Source organism: Oncorhynchus gorbuscha, linkage group LG16 (assembly GCF_021184085.1).
Source record: "Oncorhynchus gorbuscha isolate QuinsamMale2020 ecotype Even-year linkage group LG16, OgorEven_v1.0, whole genome shotgun sequence".
Taxonomy (NCBI): Eukaryota; Metazoa; Chordata; class Actinopteri; order Salmoniformes; family Salmonidae; genus Oncorhynchus; species Oncorhynchus gorbuscha.
This window is the reverse complement of record NC_060188.1, coordinates 58931566-58956200: the sequence shown is the minus strand read 5'-3', so window position 1 is coordinate 58956200 and position 24635 is coordinate 58931566. Positions and strand designations below refer to the sequence as shown.

Below are 24635 nucleotides of genomic sequence, written 5' to 3'. Positions count from 1 at the left end.
TTGACCAAATACTTATTTTCCACCATAATTTGCAAATAAATTCATTAAAAATCCTACAATGTGATTTTCTGGATTTTTATTCTCATTTTGTCTGTCATAGTTGAAGTGTACCTATGATGAAAATTACAGGCCTCTCTCATATTTTTAAGTGGGAGAACTTGCACAATTGGTGGCTGACTAAATACTTTTTTGCCCCACTGTATATCGTCATGTATCAGCAGCAAAACAGAGGGGTGTTTAATTCTGTAGTTTCACATTGCGCAGAAACGTGTTCACTCATGGTAGTCAGTCACAGTGATCATCAATAATTCTCAGCTGTTCCTAATGAGGTTTTCTGCACCAATGGCCCTCAATGCCACTCCGGCACCCGTCCCTCGTCACTGAGTAAATCACATGAGGGCGCAGCGTTCGTTCCTCAGTGCCCGTTGAAAGCGAATGGTGGCATGCACGTGTTTGCAGCGGGCACAGACCACACTGCGCATAGCCTCCCCGAACAGCAGCAGCACGTGCCAGTTGTACTTAGCTGAACACTCCACGTAGCCGCACTTCCAGTTCTTCCTAACCAGGTCGGACACGTTATGACGGGGGAAGACACGCCCCCACTGCAGGTCCCGTTTGTTTCCCACAATCAGGATGGTCGTATCGCCTGTGCCCACCACCCTGGAAAAAGGAAAAGAGAGACAAAAACAGTGAGAATGAGAGGTTTAACACCTGTGGTCAGCTAAAGCCAGGCACACACAGTGGTTCCTTTTCTGTAGTCATTTAAACAGAAACACAGCATAACATAAAAGCAAGGCTTAGCTATGACTGACAGGTTTGTACCCCAAGATTTTAACCTTCACACCCAGTCAAGAGAAATCTGAAAAAGATATCCTGAGGGGTTTTTATGATGTTATAGTTGATGCTATTAAAGCAGAGTTATCACAACCCCTGCCCTGTTAACCCTGGCCAAAATTGACTCTTCGTAAGGAGAGAATAAAGGGCTGTTTCTGGACATATTCATGACCAAAAACCCAGACAACAAATTTACTAACGAAAGGACACCTTGACAGAAACCTTGAGTTATTGTCGAGGGAAGGTTTAAAATCCCACAGATCCCCATCTTGTCAAAGTAATATGCTGGTAGCTCCTACAGAGGAAGTTTGAAACCTTGGGTTTCTGAGGTGAGTGTTCATTGTGTGTTTTTCTCTATTCTCTGTTGTGGCTGACTGTAATTCCCCGTCTCTCCTTCACTGCTCCACTAGGCTTGGTTAATGCATTTGTTCTGTCTACAGCGCCTGGCTTTGTCTGGAATCTTACTGACAAGCTGTCACCGGGCTCCCCCTGCTATCCCGGGACTCCTCGTCAGATAAACGTGACTAAAACCCAGGGTGTCACTCTCCTCTCCACATCCCCAAGCCTCTGCATTCAGCTTTTGTCTCTTCCATATGATGATAGTTCCCTCTTTTCTAGGAAATAAATACCTTTTCCTAAGCTGTCAGTTCCTTAAAAGCAAAAGGCTGAATTTGAACAGTATAAACAACATGATGGTGTGGGACAACAATATGTGCAAAGGACAATGGAGGGAGATTGTCCACTCTGCTTCTCGTATTGATTTTTTTTAAATGTAGACCACTGCTCCAAACGTTAATTTTACAAGAATTTACTGCTAAAACCTTTAGCATGGAAATCGAACAAAGTAAATAATTTGTGCGTAATAATAATAATAATAATAATAATAACTGGGTGAGCCCACGCCATAGATGGATGACTGGGAGATGAATGGCTGTGAAAAGAGCTGTCACTGACACCATTAGCCTCTGGGTAGCCTTGGCCACATGGCGCTGTCAGAGTGGGCGCTAACTGAAGGCCTCATGCTCACACACCATGTGACGGCAGCCAACAAGGCTGATGTGACAACTACACCTCACGTCCATCACTGCTGCCAATGACAGGTAACCGTCACCCTGACCCTACGGTCACCTCTGGAACAGCTGTGACGTCCACTTTGACATCCCAGTGCCACGAAGGTGATATGATTTGCAAATTCAAAAGGAAGCGTTATTGACTTTCCAATAACTGAGGCCGAGAGGATTGTTTAGGCCAAATCTACAATAACTCATATGCCTTGATACATTTTCACCATGGTGTGTTATGAAGAATTACAACTAATTTATACTACGTTAGTTATTACAAGGTCTTTATTATAATAGCAGTTTGAAATCCAAGATGGCGTAGCAGTCAGGCGTCTTTGTTTTCGTCTTGTCGTGTCCCGTGTATACATCTTTATATATCTTTTTTCTTTGCATACATTTTTTATGTTTTTCTTAACCCCAACTTCAACATACTCTCCTGCAACCCGCCTCACCCAATGTGGTATGGTTCTGCTATTTTCTTTACTTTAGAACCAGAACCCCCAACAGCAGCTAACTAGCTACTAGCTAGTAGTCAGCTAGCCACTGCTAGCAATCATCAGCTAACCTTTAGCCCGGCCAACTCCTGCCAGTCTGCACAGCATAATTCAACCCAGAGCTTATCGGACTTCTTTTTCTCCATATCTCTGGATTTCTACCGCAAGCTCTGAACCTCTTCACCTGGATGATCACAGCTAGCTAGCTGCTATCCGATTGGCTTCTCCTGGCTAACATCTCTGTCCTGAAGCAAGCACCAATTAGCTTGGAGCTAGCCTATGCTAGGCCCATCTCCTGGCTAGCTGAAGAGGTCCATCAGCCACTCCTTGGGCTACAATACCTATTTTGCCAATTGGCCAGGACCCTTTTATTGCCGATACGGAGCCCCGCCGATCCATCACGACTGGACTACCGACGTAATCCGCCCGAGGTTTTTTTTTCCAACAGGCCGTTGCGACTTCCCCTGAATTCCCATCTGCTAGCCCCGGTCCGCTAGCTGTCTGAATCGCCATGTCTCCAGCCCGCCCAGCTACTCACTGGACCCTATGATCAATCGGCAACCTTTGCCTCTCCCTAATGTCAATATGCCTTGTCCATTGCTGTTTTGGTGAGCGCTCTCATTTGTTGACTCCTGTAATTGTAAAATCTTTGGTTTCATGCATGTTAACATTTCAAGCCTCCTCCCTAAGTTTGTTTTATTCACTGCTTTAGCACACTCTGCCAACCCTGGTGTCCTAGCCGTGTCTGAATCCTGGATTAGGAAGGCCATCAAAACCCCTGAAGTTTCCATTCCTAACTATAACATTTTCCGACAAGATAGAACTGCCAAAGTGGGTGGAGTTGCAATCTACTGCAGAGCGAGCCTGCAGAGTTCTGTCTTATTATCCAGGTCTGTGCCCAAACAATTTGAGCTTCTACTTTTAAAAATCCACCTTTCCAGAAACAAGTCTCTCACCGTTGCCGCTTGCTATAGACCACCTTCTGCCCCCAGCTGTGCCCTCAACACCATATGTGACTTGATTGCCGCCCATCTACCTTCAAAGTTTGTGCTGTTAGGTGACCTAAACTGGGACATGCTTAATAGCCCGGCCATCCTACAATCTAAGCTTGATGCCCTCGATCTCACACAAATGATCAATGAACCTACCAGGTACAACCCCAAATCCGTAAACACAGGCAACCTCATAGATATCATCCTATCCAACCTGCCCTCCAAATACACCTCTGTCTTCAAACAGGATCCCAGTGATCACTGCCTAATTGCTTGCGTCCGTAATCGGTCTGCGGTCAAACAACCACCCATCATCACTGTCAAACGCTCCCTAAAACACTTCAGCGAGCAGGCGTTTCTAATCGACCTGGCCCGGGTAACCTGGAAGGATATTTACCTCATTCCTTCAGAAGAAGATGCCTGGTTATTCTTTAAAAGTGCTTTCCTCACAATCTTAAATAAGCATGTCCTGTTCAAAAAATAGGAATAGATATTGCCCTTGGTTCACTCCAGATCTGACTGCCCTTGACCAGCACAAAACATTACTGCATTAGCATCGAATAGCCCCCACGATATGCAACATTTCAGGGAAGTTAGGAACCAATGTACACTGGCAGTTAGGAAAGCAAAGGCTAGCTTTTTCAAACAGAAATTTGCATCCCGCAGCACAAACTCCAAAAGTTCTGGGACACTGTAAAGTCCATGGAGAATAAGATTAGCTCCTCCCAGCTTTAATTGTTGCCGTGGGTACAACATCACCGATGCACTTGCATGTTGTTGTTCGACGCTATCCAGAACATCTACAAATACCTAGGGGTCTGGTTAGACTGTAAACTCCCCTTCCAGACTCACATTAAGCATCTCCAATCCAAAATTAAATCTAGAATTGGCTTCTTATTTTGCAACAAAGCGTCCTTCACTCATGCTGCCAAACATACCCTCGTAAAACTGACTATCCTACTGATCCTTGACTTCGGCGATGTCGTTTACAAAATAGCCTCCAACACCCTACTCAACAAATTGGATGCAGTCTATCACAGTGCCATCCGTTTTGTCACCAAAGCCCCATATACTACCCACCACTGCGAGCTGTATGCTTTCGTTGGCTGGCCCTCGCTTCATATTCGTCGCCAAACCCACTGGCTCCAGGTCATCTATAAGTCTTTGCTAGTTAAAGCCCCGCCTTATCTCAGCTCACTGGTCACCATAGCAGCACCCACCCGCAGCAAGCGCTCCAGCAGGTATATTTCACTGGTCACCCCCAAAGCCAATTCCTACTTTGGCCACCTTTCCTTCCAGTTCGCTGCTGCCAATGACTGAAACGAACGGCAAAAATCTCCCTCACTAGATTTAAGCACCAGCTGTCAGGGCAGCTCACAGATCACTGCACCTGTACATAACCCATCTGTAAATTGTCCATCCATCTACCTCATCCCCATATTGTTATTTATTTGATTTACTTTTCTCCTTTGCACCTCAGTATCTCTACTTGCACACTCATCTTCTGCACATCTATCACTCCAGTGTTTAATTGCTATATTGTAATTTGCTTTAGGTCACAGTTGTAAATGAGAACTTGTTCTCAACTAGCCTACCTGGTTAAATAAAGGTGAAATAAAATGGTTCTTTCAGACTGTGACTCAACTTATTTTATTATGGTAAGATAACCACTGTGAAAGACTATTGTTGTAACAATTGAGTGAATGTCTGCTGAGTGTCTAGTGTATAGTGAGTTTCTGTAGAGTGGGTGTTGTTAAAACTGTTTTCATCACACCACTCCACACTGCCTTTAGCTTCCAGCAACATCCATTGGATACCGAATTCAAAAGAGCTTTTGTACAATAGACAAAAAAATACAATAGAGGAATTGTGAAGAAAAGCCAAAGTGATTATGAAGACATTTGACCATGGCAGTTTGAGCCACTCATGTTGATTTCAGTCCAAATGTTAAACAAATGTTCTCTGTGTGTGTGGCGGTGGAGGCTCCTGATTGCATAGCGAGCCGTAATTACATCTGTTCAAAGAACCGGTGCCAGCTGGAGCTGGTCCCTATTTGTCATGCAGGCCGTGTCCTCACCTGGTCTCTAGGATCTGCTGGCGCATAGTCTTGACGTATTCGAAGCTGTCGAAGCAGCAGATGTCATAGACCAGGATGTAGACGTGAGCGCTGCGGATTCCTCTGCAGCAGGTGTCTGTCCACTCCTGGAGGAGGGAGGGGGGGAAGAAGATAGAAAAGTGAAGAAAGGAGAATAAAAATGGCTGGAATAACATTTTAGCAATAATACAAAGGGGAGGAAATGAGTCAGGAGGGAGGAGAGAAGACATAGGGAGATCTCTCATTACGAAGCAACACATTAACCTTCCCTTTGTCTAGTAAAATCTGACGGCACTGTTTTAAAAATGTTTAATTTGTCTGGGAATGTTATTTTAAATAGATGCATGGAGACCAATAGTTTTCACATATTCTGTACACACACACACACACACACACACACACACACACACACACACACACACACACACACACACACACACACACACACACACACACACACACACACACACACACACACACACACACACACACACACACACACACACAGCTTTTGAGAATGATTTTAGTCTAGTTAATTTGTTTAAATGACTTGCAACATAGCTTACTGTCTGATCAATATGACCAGAACACAATCTGCTCTCTTATTGAATTCAAACTTTTTGTAATTTAATTTCTGCTTTATAATTGGCTCCTCACTGTGAGAAATATTGTTTGCAAGCTAGGCCTTGCCTTGGATAGCTTTTCAAAAACACCTCAAGCACCTCCACAGGGCAAATGAAACACTGATTACTTTATAAATCAACCTGGTCTCAGAGCATTTCGTATAATTATTCTGTACGCAAATCCGAGATACTCCATTTCATATGATATGTTTACGAATTACAATTCATATTATATGATACGAAATTGCAAAACATACAATAAGTTACACATTTTCAAAATGTGTTATAAGTTACGAATTTGATGAATTTGCGAAACATACAATCTGTAACAAATGCGCTAAATGTATGATATGTTACAAATTATAGCTATGTGACTAATGTTAGCTAGTTTGCTAATGTTAACTGTATGTGCGTGTTGATCAGGCTGTTGATTGTGGCCTGTGGAATGTTGTCCCACACCTCATCAATGGCTGTGCAAAATTGCTGGATATTGGCAGGAACTGGAACACGCCATCATACATGTCAATCCAGAGCATCCCAAACATGCACAATGGGTGACAAGTCTACTGAGTATGCAGGCCATGGAAGAACTGAGACATTTTCCACTTTCAGGAATTGTGTATTGGGGCCGTTGTGACATGGGGCCGTGCATTGTCCTTGTCCTTGTGGTAAAAATTATGTAGGTAAAACAAAGCGTGAATTAAAAGTACGTATCTCAGAGCATCGTAGCACCATTAGGTGTAAAAACTTTACTTATCCAGTTGCGGCCCACTTCTTGGAGGCAGGCCACTCGATTTCGTATCTGCGTTATATTGGCATCGAACATGTCACCCTCCCTAGGAGAGGGGGTGACCTTGATAATTTATTGTTAAAAGAGAGGCTGCCTGGATCTTTAATTTAAAGACCCTTGCGCCCTTCGGTCTCAACGTAGACTTTGATCTGAAGCCATTCTTGTGATTATTGTGATTTTGCCATTGTAATTGTTTGTAAACTTGTGTAGTTAAATTAATCTATGATAGTATGCTATCCATTTGTTTGTATGCTGTTCTTTGTATGACATTTTAATATTTGATTATTAACCAATGATATTAGGCCACTCTTGGCCATGATTACAGACACCTGTGTCTTTTGACACTATATAAACGAGTTATCCCGCAGTGTTTATACCCTGATGAAGACAGCTTGGCTGTCGAAACGTTGGTATTACATTTTTGCATCTGAGCTCCTAGAGTGTACGGCTCTCTTTTATTTTCATGGGGCCGTGCATTATCATGCTGAAAGGTGGTGGTGGTGGATGAATGGCATGACAGTGGGCATCAGGATCTCATCACGGTATATCTGGGCATTCAAATTGCCATTGATAAAAATGCAATTGTGTTCTAGCTTATGTCTGCCCATACCATAACCCCACCGCCAACAAGGGGCACTCTGTTTGCTCGCCCACACAACTCCATAAACGCTGTCTGCCATCTGCCCGGTTACAGTTGAAACCGGGATTCATCGGTGAAGAGCACACTTCGCCAGCATATCAGTGGCCATCGAAGGTGAGTATTTGCCCACTGAAGTCGGTTACGATGCCAAACTGCAGTCAGTTTGTGCAGAGATTCTTTGGTTGTGCAAATCCACAGTTTCATCATCTGTCTGGGTGGCTTGTCTCAGACGTTCCCGTAAGTGAAGAAGCCGGACGTGGAGGACCTGGCTGGCGTAGTTACACGTGGTCTGCGCTTGTGAGGCTTGTTGGATGTACTACGTTTATATTTTTGTTCACTGTAAATGGAGTGTATCAGATTTACGTACAGAATCATGCAAAATGCTTTGAGACCAGGTTGTATAAATTATCAGTAGAGTGTGAAATGTGAAGTGATTGAAGTTTTACCCCAAACAGGGGTTCTCTTTGAATTATTTGTTTCAATATCTCACAGTGGGATTCACCAGAAACTCTAAGTAGTTCGAAGAACCAATCATACACCTCTGTCTGACCCAGACAGGTCGAGTGGCAAATGAGGTAGCTACTCCCTTAATACTAAAGCGCCACTCGGCCGCCCTCTGATCATTCTCTTCTCACAAAAGAGTTATACTCTAGCTAGCTCTCCTCTTCTGTGTTGGGTGACTTTACATAAAGGAAAGTTTTCACTTCGTGTAACAATTAGCTTCGTTGATTTTTATTCCTTTGTCTCCTTAGGTAGCTACTGTAGCATCACACAGCTAGTTGCTGAGACTTAGCTAACTTAGCTGCAGGGCTTAGCTAACCTGGATAGCTAGTCTACCGACTAGCTTTTTTACCTGGAAGGGTAGGATTACTAGCTCGCTCTCTGCTTACCGAATGAGAGCCACACTTTTGTTCATCTCAAGATCAACATAGAGCTAGCTTTCTTTCGCTAACACGAGGCAAAAGCTAGCTACATTCACATTGTAAAAGGAATACTTTGTGATTTTGGCAATGATCTTATCTACTTCCACAGAGTCAGATGAACTCATGGATCAAAAAATGTATGTCTGTGTGCAGTTTAGAGCAAGTTGCTAACTATCATTAGCGCAATAACTGGAAGCTTGTGGGAATGCTAGCTGTTCCTGTAGACTTCCAATCATTACGCTAACGCTACTTGGCATTGGCATGTGAAACTATCGCTAACTTCCTTTATACTGGATGCAGAGACATAAACATGGAATCCACGAGTTCATCTGTCTGGGGAAGTAGATCAAGGGCTTTAGTGACAAAATCCTGAAGTATCCCTTTAAATAATTAGGTTATCTGGTTAGCACTATGGTAATTAGCTATGCTACTAGCCCAAGTGGCGAACGTGAGTTACGTTTCCCTTTGTTCTACATTTCCCTTTAATAGCCGTTTTTTGGAGCCATGGAGCCTGCTAGCTCAGCCCAATGGGTACCGAGCAAGACCCCGGCCCCTGTCCCAGCACAACCGTGCCCATACGGAGCAACCATAGCTGACAAGGAAGTCTGCCTAGGTCTCGAACACGCAGAAGCAGTGTTCAATAATCCCCAGTCATGCATCCATTGTGTTTTTTTTACCGCTAACACTCTCCGGCAGTTTTTTTGCTGCCAGAGAGTGTGCTGAGCGGCCCTATGTGGCTCATCTCACACACTGCCTTCGGGTAGGGAGACTACTTCACAGACCCAATGGCGATGGCGAGGGCATGACCAACCTCCTCCAAACAGCAGAGGAAGAAGAGCATGAAGAGGTGCAAGCTGTTACCTCTAGTCCCTATTTCACTCTTAGCGGAGCATCGATGGCGGATGATAGATATTCGCTCCTTGATGTCAAATCAAATCAAATTGCATTTGTCACATACACATGGTTAGCAGATGTTAATGCGAGTGTAGCGAAATGCTTGTGCTTCTAGTTCCGACAATGCAGTAGTAACCAACAAGTAATCTAGCTAACAATTCCAAAACTACTACTTTATAGGCACAGTGTAAGGGGAAAAAGAATATGTACATAAAGATATATGAATGAGTGATGGTACAGAGCGGCATAAGCAAGATACAGTAGATGGTATCGAGTACAGTATATACATATGAGATGAGTATGTAAACAAAGTGGCATAGTTAAAGTGGCTAGTGATACATGTATTACATAAAGATGCAGTAGATGATATTGTGTACAGTATATACGTATACATAAGAGATGAATAATGTAGGGTATGTAAACATTATATTAGGTAGCATTGTTTAAAGTGGCTAGTGATATATTTTACATAATTTCCCATCAATTCCCATTATTAAAGTGGCTGGAGTTGAGTCAGTGTGTTGGCAGCAGCCACTCAATGTTAGTGGTGGCTGTTTAACAGTCTGATGGCCTTGAGATAGAAGCTGTTTTTCAGTCTCTCGGTCCCAGCTTTGATGCGCCTGTACTGACCTCGCCTTCTGGATGATAGCGGGGTGAACAGGCAGTGGTTTGGGTGGTTGTTGTCCTTGATGATCTTTATGGCCTTCCTGTGACATCGGGTGGTGTAGGTGTCCTGGAGGGCAGGTAGTTTGCCCCCTGTGATGCGTTGTGCAGACCTCACTACCCTCTGGAGAGCCTTACGGTTGGGAGCGGAGCATTTGCCGTATCAGGCGGTGATACAGCCCGACAGGATGCTCTCGATTGAGCATCTGTAGAAGTTTGTGAGTGCTTTTGGTGACAAGCCGAATTTCTTCAGCCTCCTGAGGTTGAAGAGGCGCTGCTGCGCCTTCTTCACGATGCTGTCTGTGTGGGTGGACCAATTCAGTTTGTCTGTGATGTGTACGCCGAGGAACTTAAAACTTACTACCCTCTCCACTACTGTTCCATCGATGTGGATAGGGGGGTGTTCCCTCTGCTGTTTCCTGAAGTCCACAATCATCTCCTTAGTTTTGTTGACGTTGAGTGTGAGGTTATTTTCCTGACACCACACTCCGAGGGCCCTCACCTCCTCCCTGTAGGCCGTCTCGTCGTTGTTGGTAATCAAGCCTACCACTGTTGTGTCGTCCGCAAACTTGATGATTGAGTTGGAGGCGTGCGTGGCCACGCAGTTGTGGGTGAACAGGGAGTACAGGAGAGGGCTCAGAACGCACCCTGTGGGGCCCCAGTGTTGAGGATCAGCGGGGTGGAGATGTTGTTGCCTACACTCACCACCTGGGGGCGGCCCGTCAGGAAGTCCAGTACCCAGTTGCACAGGGCGGGGTCGAGACCCAGGGTCTCGAGCTTGATGACGCGCTTGGAGGGCACTATGGTGTTAAATGCCGAGCTGTAGTCGATGAACAGCATTCTCACATAGGTATTCCTCTTGTCCAGATGGGTTAGGGCAGTGTGCAGTGTGGTTGAGATTGCATCGTCTGTGGACCTATTTGGGTAAGCAAATTGGAGTGGGTCTAGGGTGTCAGGTAGGGTGGAGGTGATATGGTCCTTGACTAGTCTCTCAAAGCACTTCATGAGTGCTACGGGGCGGTAGTCGTTTAGCTCAGTTACCTTAGCTTTCTTGGGAACAGGAACAATGGTGGCCCTCTTGAAGCATGTGGGAACAACAGACTGGGATAGAGATTGATTGAATATGTCCGTAAACACACCAGCCAGCTGGTCTGCGCATGATCTGAGGGCGCAGCTGGGGATGCCGTCTGGGCCTGCAGTCTTGCGAGGGTTGACACGTTTAAATGTTTTCCTTACGTCGGCTGCAGTGAAGAAGAGTCCACATGTTTTAGTTGCGGGCCGTGTCAGTGGCACTGTATTGTCCTCAAAGTGGGCAAAAAAGTTATTTAGTCTGCCTGGGAGCAAGACATCCTGGTCCGTGACGGGGTTGGTTTTCTTTTTGTAATCCGTGATTGACTGTAGACCCTGCCACATACCTCTTGTGTCTGAGCCGTTTAATTGAGATTCTACTTTGTCTCTATACTGACGCTTAGCTTGTTTGATTGCCTTGCGGAGGGAATAGTTACACTGTTTGTATTCGGTCATGTTTCTGGTCACCTTGCCCTGATTAAAAGCAGTGGTTCGCGCTTTCAGTTTCACGCGAATGCTGCCATCAATCCATGGTTTCTGGTTTGGGAATGTTTTAATCGTTGCTATGGGAACGACATATTCAACGCACGTTCTAATGAACTCGCACACCGAATCAGAGTATTCGTCAATGTTGTTGTCTGACGCAATACGAAATATATCCCAGTCCACGTGATGGAAGCAGTCTTGGAGTGTGGAATCAGATTGGTCGGACCAGCGTTGAACAGACCTCAGCGCAAACAGGCAGCGACCAGACTCAATATTGAGTGCCCCAAACTCATGGGGAGTAGCAGCGCAGAGATGGACTGGTACGATGGACGGAAACTCCCCTCTCGCACTGCCCCAAGCAAGCAACACCTCCCAGCTATCCCAGCTTGCATAGTGGAAGCCAAACGCAATTGGGACAAACCCTCAACCGACAAGGTCCAAACCAGACTTTTTTGCCAGCATGAATTTCAAGGACATGGAGAAGCTGGGCCTCGGCAAGCCATCGGTGGTCGAGCCATCACTGGCCAACCACCTCAAACACAGTTCCTCGTCACTAACAGGCACTTCTCTCCCTGGTAAGAGGGAACACTTCTTCATGTCCATCTACCAGAAGGTTTACATGTCTACCGCACGTCCTATATGGTAGTTGAATGTTACAACCATACTGCTGGTTTATCAGACCGATTTGATGCTAGAGATGCATAATCTCCTCGCTATCAAAAAGCCTAACCCAAACCAATTCGCTGGCACCAGGGCTTTCCTCAGGAGGCTTCCAGTGACACAGCATGCACCGACCCCACAGTTCGGATTCCCAAACAGGCACCGCCAATAGGGAAACCTGTCATTTTCTGCAGCCGCATCGAGGTCCCGCCCATTTGATTCCCCTGTGGTCATCCTGTCTGGGTTGGCGCCCCCCCCCCCCCCCCTCCATGGGTTGTGCTGTGGCGGAGATCTTTGTGGGCTATACTCAGCCTTGTCTCAGGATGGTAAGTTGGTGGTTGAAGATATCCCTCTAGTGATGTGGGGGCTGTGCTTTGGCAAAGTGGGTGGGGTTATATCCTTCCTGTTTGGCCCTGTCCGGGGGTATCCTCAGATGGGGCCACAGTGTCTCCTGACCCCTCCTGTCTCAGCCTCCAGTATTTATGCTGCAGTAGTTTATGTGTCGGGGGCTAGGGTCAGTTTGTTATATCTGGAGTACTTCTCCTGTCCTATTCGGTGTCCTGTGTGAATCTAAGTGTGCATTCTCTAATTCTCCCCTTCTCTCTTTCTTTCTCTCTCTCGGAGGACCTGAGCCCTAGGACCATGCCCCAGGACTACCTGACATGATGACTCCTTGCTGTCCCCAGTCCACCTGGCCGTGCTGCTGCTCCAGTTTCAACTGTTCTGCCTTATTATTATTATTATTCGACCATGCTGGTCATTTATGAACATTTGAACATCTTGGCCATGTTCTGTTATAATCTCCACCCGGCACAGCCAGAAGAGGACTGGCCACCCCACATATGCTCTCTCTAATTCTCTCTTTCTTTCTCTCTCTCAGAGGACCTAAGCCCTAGGACTGTGCCCCAGGACTACCTGACATGATGACTCCATGCTGTCCCCAGTCCACCTGACTGTGCTGCTGCTCCAGTTTCAACTGTTCTGCCTTATTATTATTCGACCATGCTGGTAATTTATGAACATTTGAACATCTTGGCCATGTTCTGTTATAATCTCCACCTGGCACAGCCAGAAGAGGACTGGCCACCCTACATAGCCTGGTTCCTCTCTAGGTTTCTTCCTAGGTTTTGGCCCTTCGAGGGATTTTTCCCTATCCACCGTGCTTCTACACCTGCATGGCTTGCTGTTTGGGGTTTTAGGCTGGGTTTCTGTACAGCACTTTGAGATATCAGCTGATGTACGAAGGGCTATATAAATAAATTTGATTTGATTTGGGTGCCTGACCTAGGGGTACGCTCCCTGGTGCAGAGAAGGGCAGCCAACAGTTCACTCCAAGTTCTGGCCTGCCACCTCTCCAGTGGAGCACAGACTCTTGGGTAGAACCCTTCCCTTTGTGCTGCGACCCATTCTAATGTGTTCACTCTCAAGGAAGATGGAGGGAATCTACTCTACCCCCGAGTGCCCGTTATGCCACGGCTCTCCCCCCGGCTCAAGTTCAAGCAGAATTTTGGACTCAGCAGCGACTGGCGACTCGGCACACATACTAAAGCAGAAAATCTCCTCTTGATTATGCAAAGAAACGATCGGGCTATACATGCGGCAGAGAGCCACCTTGGCTTCTACACCCGGTACTTCCTTGTTCACAAAAAAATGGGAGTAGTTCTCCCCAGTTCTGGGGCGATGGGTGCTAAACAGCTATCTGACAAAGTTGCATATGCTTACATGCAACATGCTGCCTCTGTCTTTTCATCGAGGTGACTGGTTCACCTCAGTCGACCTGCAGGACAGGAGGTTTTTAAGGTTTTCTTTTGAAGGCACAGTCTATGAATACCATTTGGGATTGCGCTAGTTCCCTGAACGTTCAGAAAGTGTGTAGAGGAAACATTCACACCACTGAGGGGCTGAGGTGTCCTATACAGATTATTACCTGATAGGCAAGTGGTACCAAACACAACGCATATGGTTCAAGATCAATCAGAAAAGGATCTATTTGGTGCCAACTCAGATAGTGTCAAGGCGTAATGCTGGATTCTCTCTCGGACACCCTCGGAGGACTGCATCATGCCGTTTTGATAGTGCCTCTCCTTGTTCAACAGGAGGCGCTCGGTCACGTTCAAGACATGCCTCCGAGTGCTGGGGTTGATGGCATCCACTATCTCAGCAGTACCTCTTGGCCTACTGAGGATGATAAACTTCCAGGGCCGGGTTTTAGCCCAACCTCTGTGTACAGGGTGTCACCAAACTACCAGATTCATCCGTGGGACTGCCAGATGGTGAAGCGTGATTCATCACTCCAGGGAACGCGTTTCCACTGCTCCAAAGTCCAATGTCCTTTATACCACTCCAGCCGACACTTGGCATTGTGCGTGGTGATTTTAGGCTTATGTAAGGCTGTTTTGCCATGGAAACTAATTTTATGAAGCTCCCAACAAACAGTTATTGTGCTGAAGTTGCATCCAGAGGCAGTTTGGAACTCGGTAGTGAGTGTTGCAACCAAGGACAGACGATTTTTATGCGCTACAGCAGTCCCGTTCTGTAAGCTTGTGTGGCCTACCACTTTGTGGCTGAGCTGTTGTTGCTTCTAGACATTTCCACTTCCCAATAACAGCACTTACAGTTCACCGGGGCAGCTCTAGCAGGGCAGAAATTTGACGAACTGACTAGTTGGAAAGGTGGCATCCTATGACAGTGCCACGTTGAAAGTCAATGAGCTCTTCAGTAAGGCCATTCTACTGTCAATGTTTGTCTATGGAGATTGCATGGCTGTGTGGTTGATTTTATACACATGTCAGCAACGGATGTGGCTGAAATATATACAGTGTATTTGAATTTGAGGAGAAATTACATTCCAGGTGAATACAGAGAGAAGGTTGTCCTCTTATCTACTCCTGTCAGATCTGTGTGTGTGTGTATGTTATGCAAATGTAGATACATTTAGATAGCAGGGAACAGATAGCATCAAAGCAGAAGGAAACCACTCTATTAAGATGAACCCACTGACAGTGGCTTCCTGGCATTAAACTGGACCTTTCACCTTGCTACAATGTCTAACCTGCCACACACATCAGTTCCCATCACTATTGTGCTGCAGTGGGACAGTACCTGCAGTGAGCTGCAGGGGAAGCTGGTGATTGCAGGATAGTCGGTGATCTGCAAGTTGTGCACGTGGCCATTGAGCACGGCAGCCGACAGGTGGACCTGGCGGGCACGGCTGGTTGCCGGGACAGGCGCCTCGCTGTAGTCATCGTGGAGGAAGCGCTGCACGATGGCAGTCTTGCCCACACCCTGCGCCCCCAGCACAGCGATGCGGAAGGGAGGGGGCATGCTGAGCCCCTCTTGACCCCCTGCCGACGTTCCGCACCCTTCCCTGTTCTCGCAAACCACCGGCTAGTGCATTCAGGGTTGTGCAACGCATAGTCCCCACGGATGCAGAGGCAGGTGTGGTGGTGGGGTGCACGCTCAGCCCCATTCATAGGCCACCAACACCCCCTATCATACTAGAGGATTGGGGGAGGAGAGAGGGTAGGAAAGGGAATTGGGGAGTGAGAGGTAAAGAGAGCGAGGGGGAGGTAGCGGGATTGAAGAGATTGGAAGAGCGAGATTTGAGAAAGAGAGTAGGACAAGAAAAGGGGAACACACCAAACAGGTATGGGTTATTTAGTTCATTTGGAGCTTAAAGATGCACTATGCAGAAATCGCTCCACCATTTCCTGGATCACTCTGTACTTGAAAGTAGAGGTTCTTTTGGAAAGTGCATTATTTTCACCACTGCATGCCTTTCATTCATCTACAAAAGGGAAACAAAAGCACTATGCTGCTAAGCAACCAACTAAAAATAGAAATCCTATACACAAGGACACTGAGAAGATTAAATAAGATATTCTGTGAAAACCAAAGACGTCACTGTGCACTCAATGAGATTGACAAAATTGTAAGCTGGAATGAAATGTGACAAAATATTTATGTAGTCACTTAAATCAGTGTATTGTCTTCCAGATGGTTTATTGGAGATGCTACAATTCTCCCTTGCCGTTTTGGAGCCAGTAGAGCATTAAGAGACTAGACTAAGATTTATTTTTGAACAGCTACATGCACTGATCCCATTAATGACTTGAAAAAATGTTGAGTGATTAATCTACGAAATGAGCACAACTACAACTATCTCTCTATGTTTCATAAATTCCCACCAATACTATAACTGAAGCTGCATAATCATCACTAACTTATTTTTTTATAAGACAACAATCACCATCCAAACAAGTTGTCATTCCAACAAATGAAATGGAAAATCTGCAGTTGCTACATCCATTCTTAGATTTTTTTTAAATGAATGATATATAACCATTGATTCTTGAAGAATAACACTTAGTATACTGTATGCCTCACGAGCTTAGTTCAACTGTCTTACACCATCAGAACCCAAATATATAGGCCTACCCGAATTAGTAGACTAATATCTAATATCATCCAAAAACTACACGGAACCGACATGAGTAACTGCGCAAAGACATACTCACCAACGTAGAAACTAAATGCACAAAATGAATCAATATTGGGTGAAAGAATTCCAGTAGCCCAGTATGCTATTTGATCAAGCAAAATAGCACAATCACATATTTAAAAAACAAAAAATGTTGACACCATCTTTTGATAGGTTTTATGGTTAGCTAATGGGTTTTCATGAAATGCAAAAATAAACTTAGGCATCAGAATTACATCTCAACTTTGTGAGAATAAAAGCAGGTAGATCTGTAAAGAATTAAGGATAAAATTAATCTAAATAGACCACCTTAGCTGCATTTCTAAACAACTCCATATCAGTAAACATGATTAGAAATAATAGGCTACTACAATCTTACCGTGCGCACAAGTATGGTGTCGATGCGGTGAAATGTGTAGATTCCAAAGTGCTGCTGTGGATACACCTGCGGTGATGCTGATGTGTGTATAACCTCATCCGTTGGCTTCCCACTGAAAGATAAGTGGCTCAGGTGGATACAGTGAAGAGTCCTAAAGATAAAACATCCTCTCTCGATAGTGGAGAGGCGGCACGCGGTCTAAACGCCTGTCAGATATTACAGGCAGCAAAAAGGGGTGAGACCTTAAAGTATGTAGGCTAATGTAGGGCTATCACATCACGTCTGCTGTAGATTCATTGTCAGATGAGATGTTAACAACCGACAGCCGATATGTTGTGAATAATCTAGCCTTTTGGGGAAACGTCGGTCTGCACGAGAATAAAAAGGGTTGCCACTGTCAGAGATGTGTCAGATAAAGGTAGGTTAACTGAAATTTGAGTTATAGTCCTATCTCTTGTTAACATTTCCAGAACACTTGGTAGTTTTGAGGAACTTTTAGTGACCCTGTGTGTGCAACACACATAAACCAGCGTGCTTTGCTTTTTGACTATTAAAAATAATACAGAAAATATCCATGTGGTTTCTACACAGTACCTGGGGTTCTTACATCAGATGTAGCCGACATGCATTGATTTTCCATCTGAATAGCCTAGGTCGTTGACTTTCTTCTAAAGTAATTTTATTTATTTAACTAGGCAAGTCAGTTAAGAACAAATTCTTATTTACAATGACCGCCTTGGAACAGTGGGTTAACTGCCTTGTTCAGGGGCAGAACGACAGATTTTTACCTTGTCAGCTCGGGGATTCGATCAAGCAACCTTTTCGGTTACTGGCCCAACGCTCTAACCACTAGGCTACTTTAGTATTAACTCAAATGTGTTGAGAAACATGTGAAACCGATGGGAAGTAAGGAGGCTGTTTCTTAGCAACAGTATATTTTGACACTGTTGCTAAGTAACCACGTGCCACATACCTGTCTGGCCCAAGTCACCTTTCACAATCTTTTACTCCTGGATTTTGGAGTCGAAAAAAAGTCGACTCTTGCTCGACTCAGACTCCTGTGGTTGGAGTCATATGAGTCGACGCATGATGCTGCCCATTTGTCTATAAAATGTCTACTTTGTTTGAATATAGAAGGTGATGTGTAGGTACTATAATATTTCAGTGATATTTCTGCTGTGTGCAGTCTTGACAGATTCCATGGGATGATGCCGAGCACTCTACGCTGATAACCCTATTATTTTCCATGTTTTAGCCCTATTCGGACGGGTATTAGGGTCTTGTAGCCTAACTATTATCAAGCATGTTCATTATTCCTGAGGACGATTCAAACAGGATTAGTTTTTCCAAACTGCCCCCTGTAATTATTTTTTAAAATGTTTTATTAGATGTACTCTTATTACGGAAGCCTGGAGGTTTTTGTAGGCCTGAAGATATTTCAACGTGAAGTCTAGATTATACACTGCTCAAAAAAATAAAGGGAACACTAAAATAACACATCCTAGATCTGAATGAATGAAATATTCTTCTTAAATACTTTTTTTCTTTACATAGTTGAATGTGCTGACAACAAAATCACACAAGAAATATCAATGGAAATCAAATTTATCAACCCATGGAGGTCTGGATTTGGAGTCACACTCAAAATTAAAGTGGAAAACCACACTACAGACTGATCCAACTTTGATGTAATGTCCTTAAAACAAGTCAAAATTAGGCTCAGTAGTGTGTGTGGCCTCCACGTGCCTGTATGACCTCCCTACAACGCCTGGGCATGCTCCTGATGAGGTGGTGGATGGTCTCCTGAGGGATCTCCTCTCAGACCTGTACTAAAGCATCCGCCAACTCCTGGACAGTCTGTGGTGCAACGATAGAGCGAGACATGATGTCCCAGATGTGCTCAATTGGATTCAGGTCTGGGGAACGGGCGGGCCAGTCCATAGCATCAATGCCTTCCTATTGCAGGAACTGCTGACACACTCCAGCCACATGAGGTCTAGCATTGTCTTGCATTAGGAGGAACTCAGGGCCAACCACACCAGCATATGGTCTCACAAGGGGTCTGAGGATCTCATCTCGGTACCTAATGGCAGTCTGGCTACCTCTGGCGAGCACATGGAGGGCTGTGCGGCCCCCCAAAGAAATGCCACCCAACACCATGACTGACCCACCGCCAAACCGGTCATGCTGGAGGATGTTGCAGGCAGCAGAACGTTCTCCACGGCGTCTCCAGACTCTGTCACGTCTGTCACGTGCTCAGTGTGAACCTGCTTTCATCTGTGAAGAGCACAGGGCACAGGCGAATTTGCCAATCTTGGTGTTCTCTGGCAAATGCCAAACGTCCTGCACGGTGTTGGGCTGTAAGCACAACCTCCACCTGTGGACGTCGGGCCCTCATACCACCCTCATGGAGTCTGTTTCTGACCGTTTGAGCAGACACATGCACATTTGTGGCCTGCTGGAGGTCATTTTGCAGGGCTCTGGCAGTGCTCCTCCTTGCACAAAGGCGGAGGTAGCGGTCCTGCTGCTGGGTTGTTGCCCTCTTACGGCCTCCTCCATGTCTCCTGACGTACTGGCCTGTCTCCTGGTAGCGCCTCCATGCTCTGGACACTACGCTGACAGACACAGCAAACCTTATTGCCACATCTCGCATTGATGTGCCATCCTAGATGAGCTGCACTACCTGAGCCACTTGTGTGGGTTGTAGACTCCGTCTCATGCTACCACTAGAGTGAAAGCACCGCCAGCATTCAAAAGTGACTAAAACAAACATCAGCCAGGAAGCATAGGAACTGAGAAGTGGTCTGTGGTCCCCACCTACAGAACCACTCCTTTATTGGGGGTGTCTTGCTAACTGCCTATAATTTCCACCTGTTGTATATTCCATTTGCACAACAGCATGTGAAATGTATTGTCAATCAGTGTTGCTTCCTAAGTGGACAGTTTGATTTCACAGAAGTGTGATTGACTTGGAGTTACATTGTGTTGTTTAAGTGTTCCCTTTATTTTTTTGAGCAGTGTATATTTTTTATTTCCCCTTTATTTAACCAGGTAGGATAGTTGAGAACAAGTTCTCATTTGCAACTGCTACCTGGCCAAGATAAAGCAAAGCAGTTCGACACATACAACATCACAGAGTTACACACGGAATAAACAAACATACAATCAATAATACAGTAGAAAAATCTAAATACAGCATGTGCAAATGAGGTAGGATAAGAGAGGTAAGGCAATAAATAGGCCATGGTGTTGAAGTAATTACAATATAGCAATTACACACTGGAATGGTAGGATGTGCAGAAGATGAATATGCAAAGTGATACTGGGGTGCAAAGAAGCAATATAAATAAATACAGCATGGAGATGAGGTAGATTGGATAGGCTATTTACAGATGAGCTATGTACAGGTGCAGTGATATGTGAGCTGCTCTAACAGCTGGTGCTTAAAGCTAGTGAGGGCGGTAAGAGTCTCCAGCTTCAGAGATTTTTTCAGTTTGTTCCAGTCATTGGCAGCAGAGGCGGCCAAAGGAAGAATTGGCATTGGGGGTGACCAGTGAAATATACCTGCTGGAGCGCGTGCTACGGGTGGGTGCTGCTATGGTGACCAGTGAGCTGAGATAAGGTGGGGCTTTACCTAGCAAAGACTTATAGATGACCTGGAGTCAGTGGGTTTAGCGACGAATATGAAGCGAGGGCCAGCCAACGAGAGCATACAGGTCGCAGTGGTGGGTAGTATATGGGGCTTTGGTGACAAAACAGATGGCACTGTGATAGACTGCATCCAATTTGTTGAGTAGAGTGTTGGAGGCTATTTTGTAAATGACATAGCCGAAGTCAAGGTTCGGTAGGATGGTCAGTTTTACGAGGGTATGTTTGGCAGCATGAGTGAAGGATGCTTTGCTGCGAAATAGGAAGCCGATTCTAGATTTAATTTTGGATTGGAGATGCTTAATGTGAGTCTGGAAGGATAGTTTACAGTCTAACCAGACCCCTAGGTATTTGTAGTTGTCCACATATTCTAAGTCAGAACCGTCCAGAGTAGTGATGGACGGGCGGGCAGGTGTGGGCAGCGATCGGTTGAAGAACATGTATTTAGTTTTACTTGCATTTTAGAGCAGTTGGAGGCCACAAAAGGAGAGTTGTATGGCATTGAAGCTCATCTGGAGGTTAGTTAACACAGTGTCCAAAGAAGGGCCAGAGGTATACAGAATAATAGGCTACACTGATAACTTGTGCTTGGCTGCCAAAAGCTTAGGTCTCCCCATAATAGTTAAATGGATGAAGAGTGATCTTAACCATTATTTTAGCAATCCATCCATGTTAGATGTCATTCCTAATAACAATGCCCCTCATCCTGCTGAACTTGACTGTGTTTATGGATGAGAAAGTGAATTTGCCATTTCCAAAAAGGGGTTGGTCTCTCCAACCCTGTTCGCAGAAATCAACCATCATGTAGGTTTTCACTCCAACCCTGATCTAGTGTATCTGATTCAACAATTAGCTGGTTGATAAACTGAATCAGGTTAGTTACAACTGGGGTTGGAGAGAGAACCTACAGGAAGGTAGCTCTCTAGGAACAGGGTAAGAGAGTTCTGACCTAGGACATCAACAGCCACCCATTAAATATGCTATAGGCAATACTTTGTAAATGCACATTTAGGCATTTACAAATATTTATTTATATATATATATTTTAAATTCATTCTTTAAACAAAAGTAGTGCACTGGGCCTGGGCCTTTAATAGCATTAAAGGCCCAGTGCACTACTTTTGTTTAAAAAATGTATTTAAATATATATATATATATAAATATATACAGTACCAGTTAAAAGTTTGGACACATCTACTCATTCAAGGGTTTTCTTTATTTTTTAAATATTTTCTACATTGTAGAATAATAGTGAAAACATCAAAGTTATGAAATAACACATATGGCATCATGTAGTAATCAAAAAAAGTTTAAACAAATTGACAGATATTTTAGATTTTAGATACTTCAAAGTAGCCACCCTTTGCCTTGATGACAGCTTTGCACACTCTTGGCATTCTCTCAACCAGCTTCATGAGGAATGTTTTTCCGGCAGTCTTGGAGTTCCCACATATGCTGAGCACTTGTTGGCTGCTTTTCCTTCACTCTGCTGTCCAACTCATCCCAAACCATCTCAATTGGGTTGAGGTTGGGTGATTGTGGAGGCCAGGTCATCTGATGCAGCACTTCATCACTCTCCTTCTTGGTCAAATAGCCCTTACACAGCCTGTAGGTGTGTTTTGGGTCGTTGTCCTGTTGAAAAACAAATTTTAGTCCCAGTAAGCGCAAACCAGATGGGATGGCATATCACTGCAGAATGCTGTGGTAGCCATGCTGGTTAAGTGTGCCTTAAATTCTAAATAAAGCACAGACAGTGTCACCAGCAAAGCACCATCACACCTCCTCCTCCATGCTTCATGTTGGGAACCACACATACGGAGAACATCCGTTCACCTACTCTGAGTCTCACAATAACACGATCTCAAATCTCAAATTTGGACTCATCAGACCAAAGGACAGACTTCCACATGTCTAATGTCCATTGCTTGTGTTTTTTGGCACAAGCAAGTCTCTTCTTCTTATTGGTGTCCTTTAGTTATGGTTTCTTTGCAGCAATTTGACCATGAAAGCCTGATTCATGCAGTCTCCTCTGAACAGTTGATGTTGAGATGTGTCTGTTACTTGAACTCTGTGAAGCATTTATTTGGGATGCAATCTGAGGTGCAGTAATCTCTGCAGCAGAGGTAACTTTGGGTCTTCCTTTTCTGTGGCGGTCCTCGTGAGAGCCAGTTTCATCATAGCGCTTGATGGTTTTTGTGACTCAACTTGATTTGTTTAACACTTTTTTGGTTACTACATGATTCTGTATGTGTTATATATTTTGTTTGATGTCTTCACATTATTCTACAATGTAGAAAATAGTTAAAATAAAGAAAAAACCTTTGAATGAGAGGTGTGTCCAAACCTTTGACTAGTACTGTATATGAATACTTTTCCAAAATTTTCTGTGGGTGCTAGCACACTTACTTTCCGCGGTTATGCCTATACTCGCACTGTATCTGTAAGCTGTTGGCTAAGGCGCATATGCCAGTACCAGAGTGCGCAGATTCGCTATATAATTATATCTTTTTTGTGACAAAACCAGTTGAAAATGCGATGGAAACCCATTTAACTTGTATTGTTTTATCCTGTACATGGGTATTTACAGCAATTTGTTTGTATGTGTGCACTACCTCATCACACACAGCCATTTATCCGCAACAAGTACATTTGATGGAAACAAATCTCTGGTGGGAAAGTGTGCATATTGTTGTTATGAATATTTTAGAATATTCCCATTAAAATCCTTCGCCAATTGGATAGAAACCTAGCAACTGACCTCCATACAAAAATTCCTCACTTCGTGTGCTTATTTTCCTGGACAGATTTTGGGCGGAGTTAACTTCTTACGTGTGAAATCCCGTTAACGGATCGATTTGACAACAGCCAGTGAAAGTGCAGGGCCTCCAAATTCAAACAGAAATCTCATAATAAAAATTCCTCAAACATACAAGTATTATACACCATTTGAAAGATAAACTTGTTGTTAATCCCACTACAGTGTCCGATTTCAAAAAGGCTTTACCACGAAAGCATATCATGCGATTATGTTAGGTCAGTGTCTAGACACAGAAAACCCAGCTATTTTTTTCCAGCCAAAGAGAGGAGTCACAAAAAGAAGAAATAGAGATAAAATTAATCACTAACCTTTTATGATCTTCATCAGATGACACTCATAGGACTTCACAATATATGCATGTTTTTTTCAGTAAAGTTCATATTTATATCCAAAAATCTCAGTTTACATTGGTGTGTTTTGTTCAGTAATGTTTTGCTTCCAAAACATCCAGTGATTTTGCAGAGAGCCACATCAATTTACAGAAATGCTCATCATAAATGTTGATGAAAATACAAGTGTTATACATGGAATTAAAGATATACTTCTTCTTAATGCAACCGCTGTGTCAGATTTCAAAAAAGCGTTACCGAAAAAGCACACCATGCAATAATCTGAATACAGCGCTCAGGCACAAAAACAAGCAATACAGATACCCGCCATGTTGTGGAGTCAACATAAGTCAGAAATAGCTTTATAAATATTCACTTACCTTTGATGATCTTCCTCGAAATGAATCCCAGTTCCACAATAAATAAATGTTTGTTTTGTTCGATTATGTCCAAATACCTCCTTTTTGTTTGCGCATTTAGCCCAGTAATCCAAATGCAGTGCGCGTTCAGACGAACAGTCAAAAACGTTATATTACAGTTCGTAGAAACATGTCAATTGATGTATAGAATCAATCTTTAGGATGTTTTTAACATAAATCTTCAATAATGTTTCAACCGGACAATTCCTATCTTTAGAAATGAAAAGGAACGCAGCTCGCTCTCACGGCCGTGCGCATGACTGAGCTCATGGCTTCTGCCAGACCCCTTAGTCAAACAGCTCTTATTCACTCCCCCTTCACATTAAAAGCCTGAAACAA

At 44.3% G+C, this 24635-nt stretch overlaps 1 protein-coding gene across 1 annotated transcript; it reads right to left on the bottom strand.

Annotated features, from left to right (window-relative positions):
• Nucleotides 1-209: 209 nt before the first annotated feature.
• On the bottom strand, nucleotides 210-17359 carry LOC123998638 (ras-like protein family member 10B). The gene is made up of 4 exons (XM_046303694.1): nucleotides 17083-17359; nucleotides 15326-15720; nucleotides 5459-5583; nucleotides 210-660 (listed from the first exon to the last, which is right to left on the bottom strand). The coding sequence occupies exons 2-4, from the start codon at nucleotides 15545-15547 to the stop codon at nucleotides 390-392; spliced, it is 618 nt and encodes a 205-aa protein (XP_046159650.1). The 5' UTR covers nucleotides 15548-15720; nucleotides 17083-17359; the 3' UTR covers nucleotides 210-389.
• Between the last annotated feature and the right edge of the window lie 7276 nt (nucleotides 17360-24635).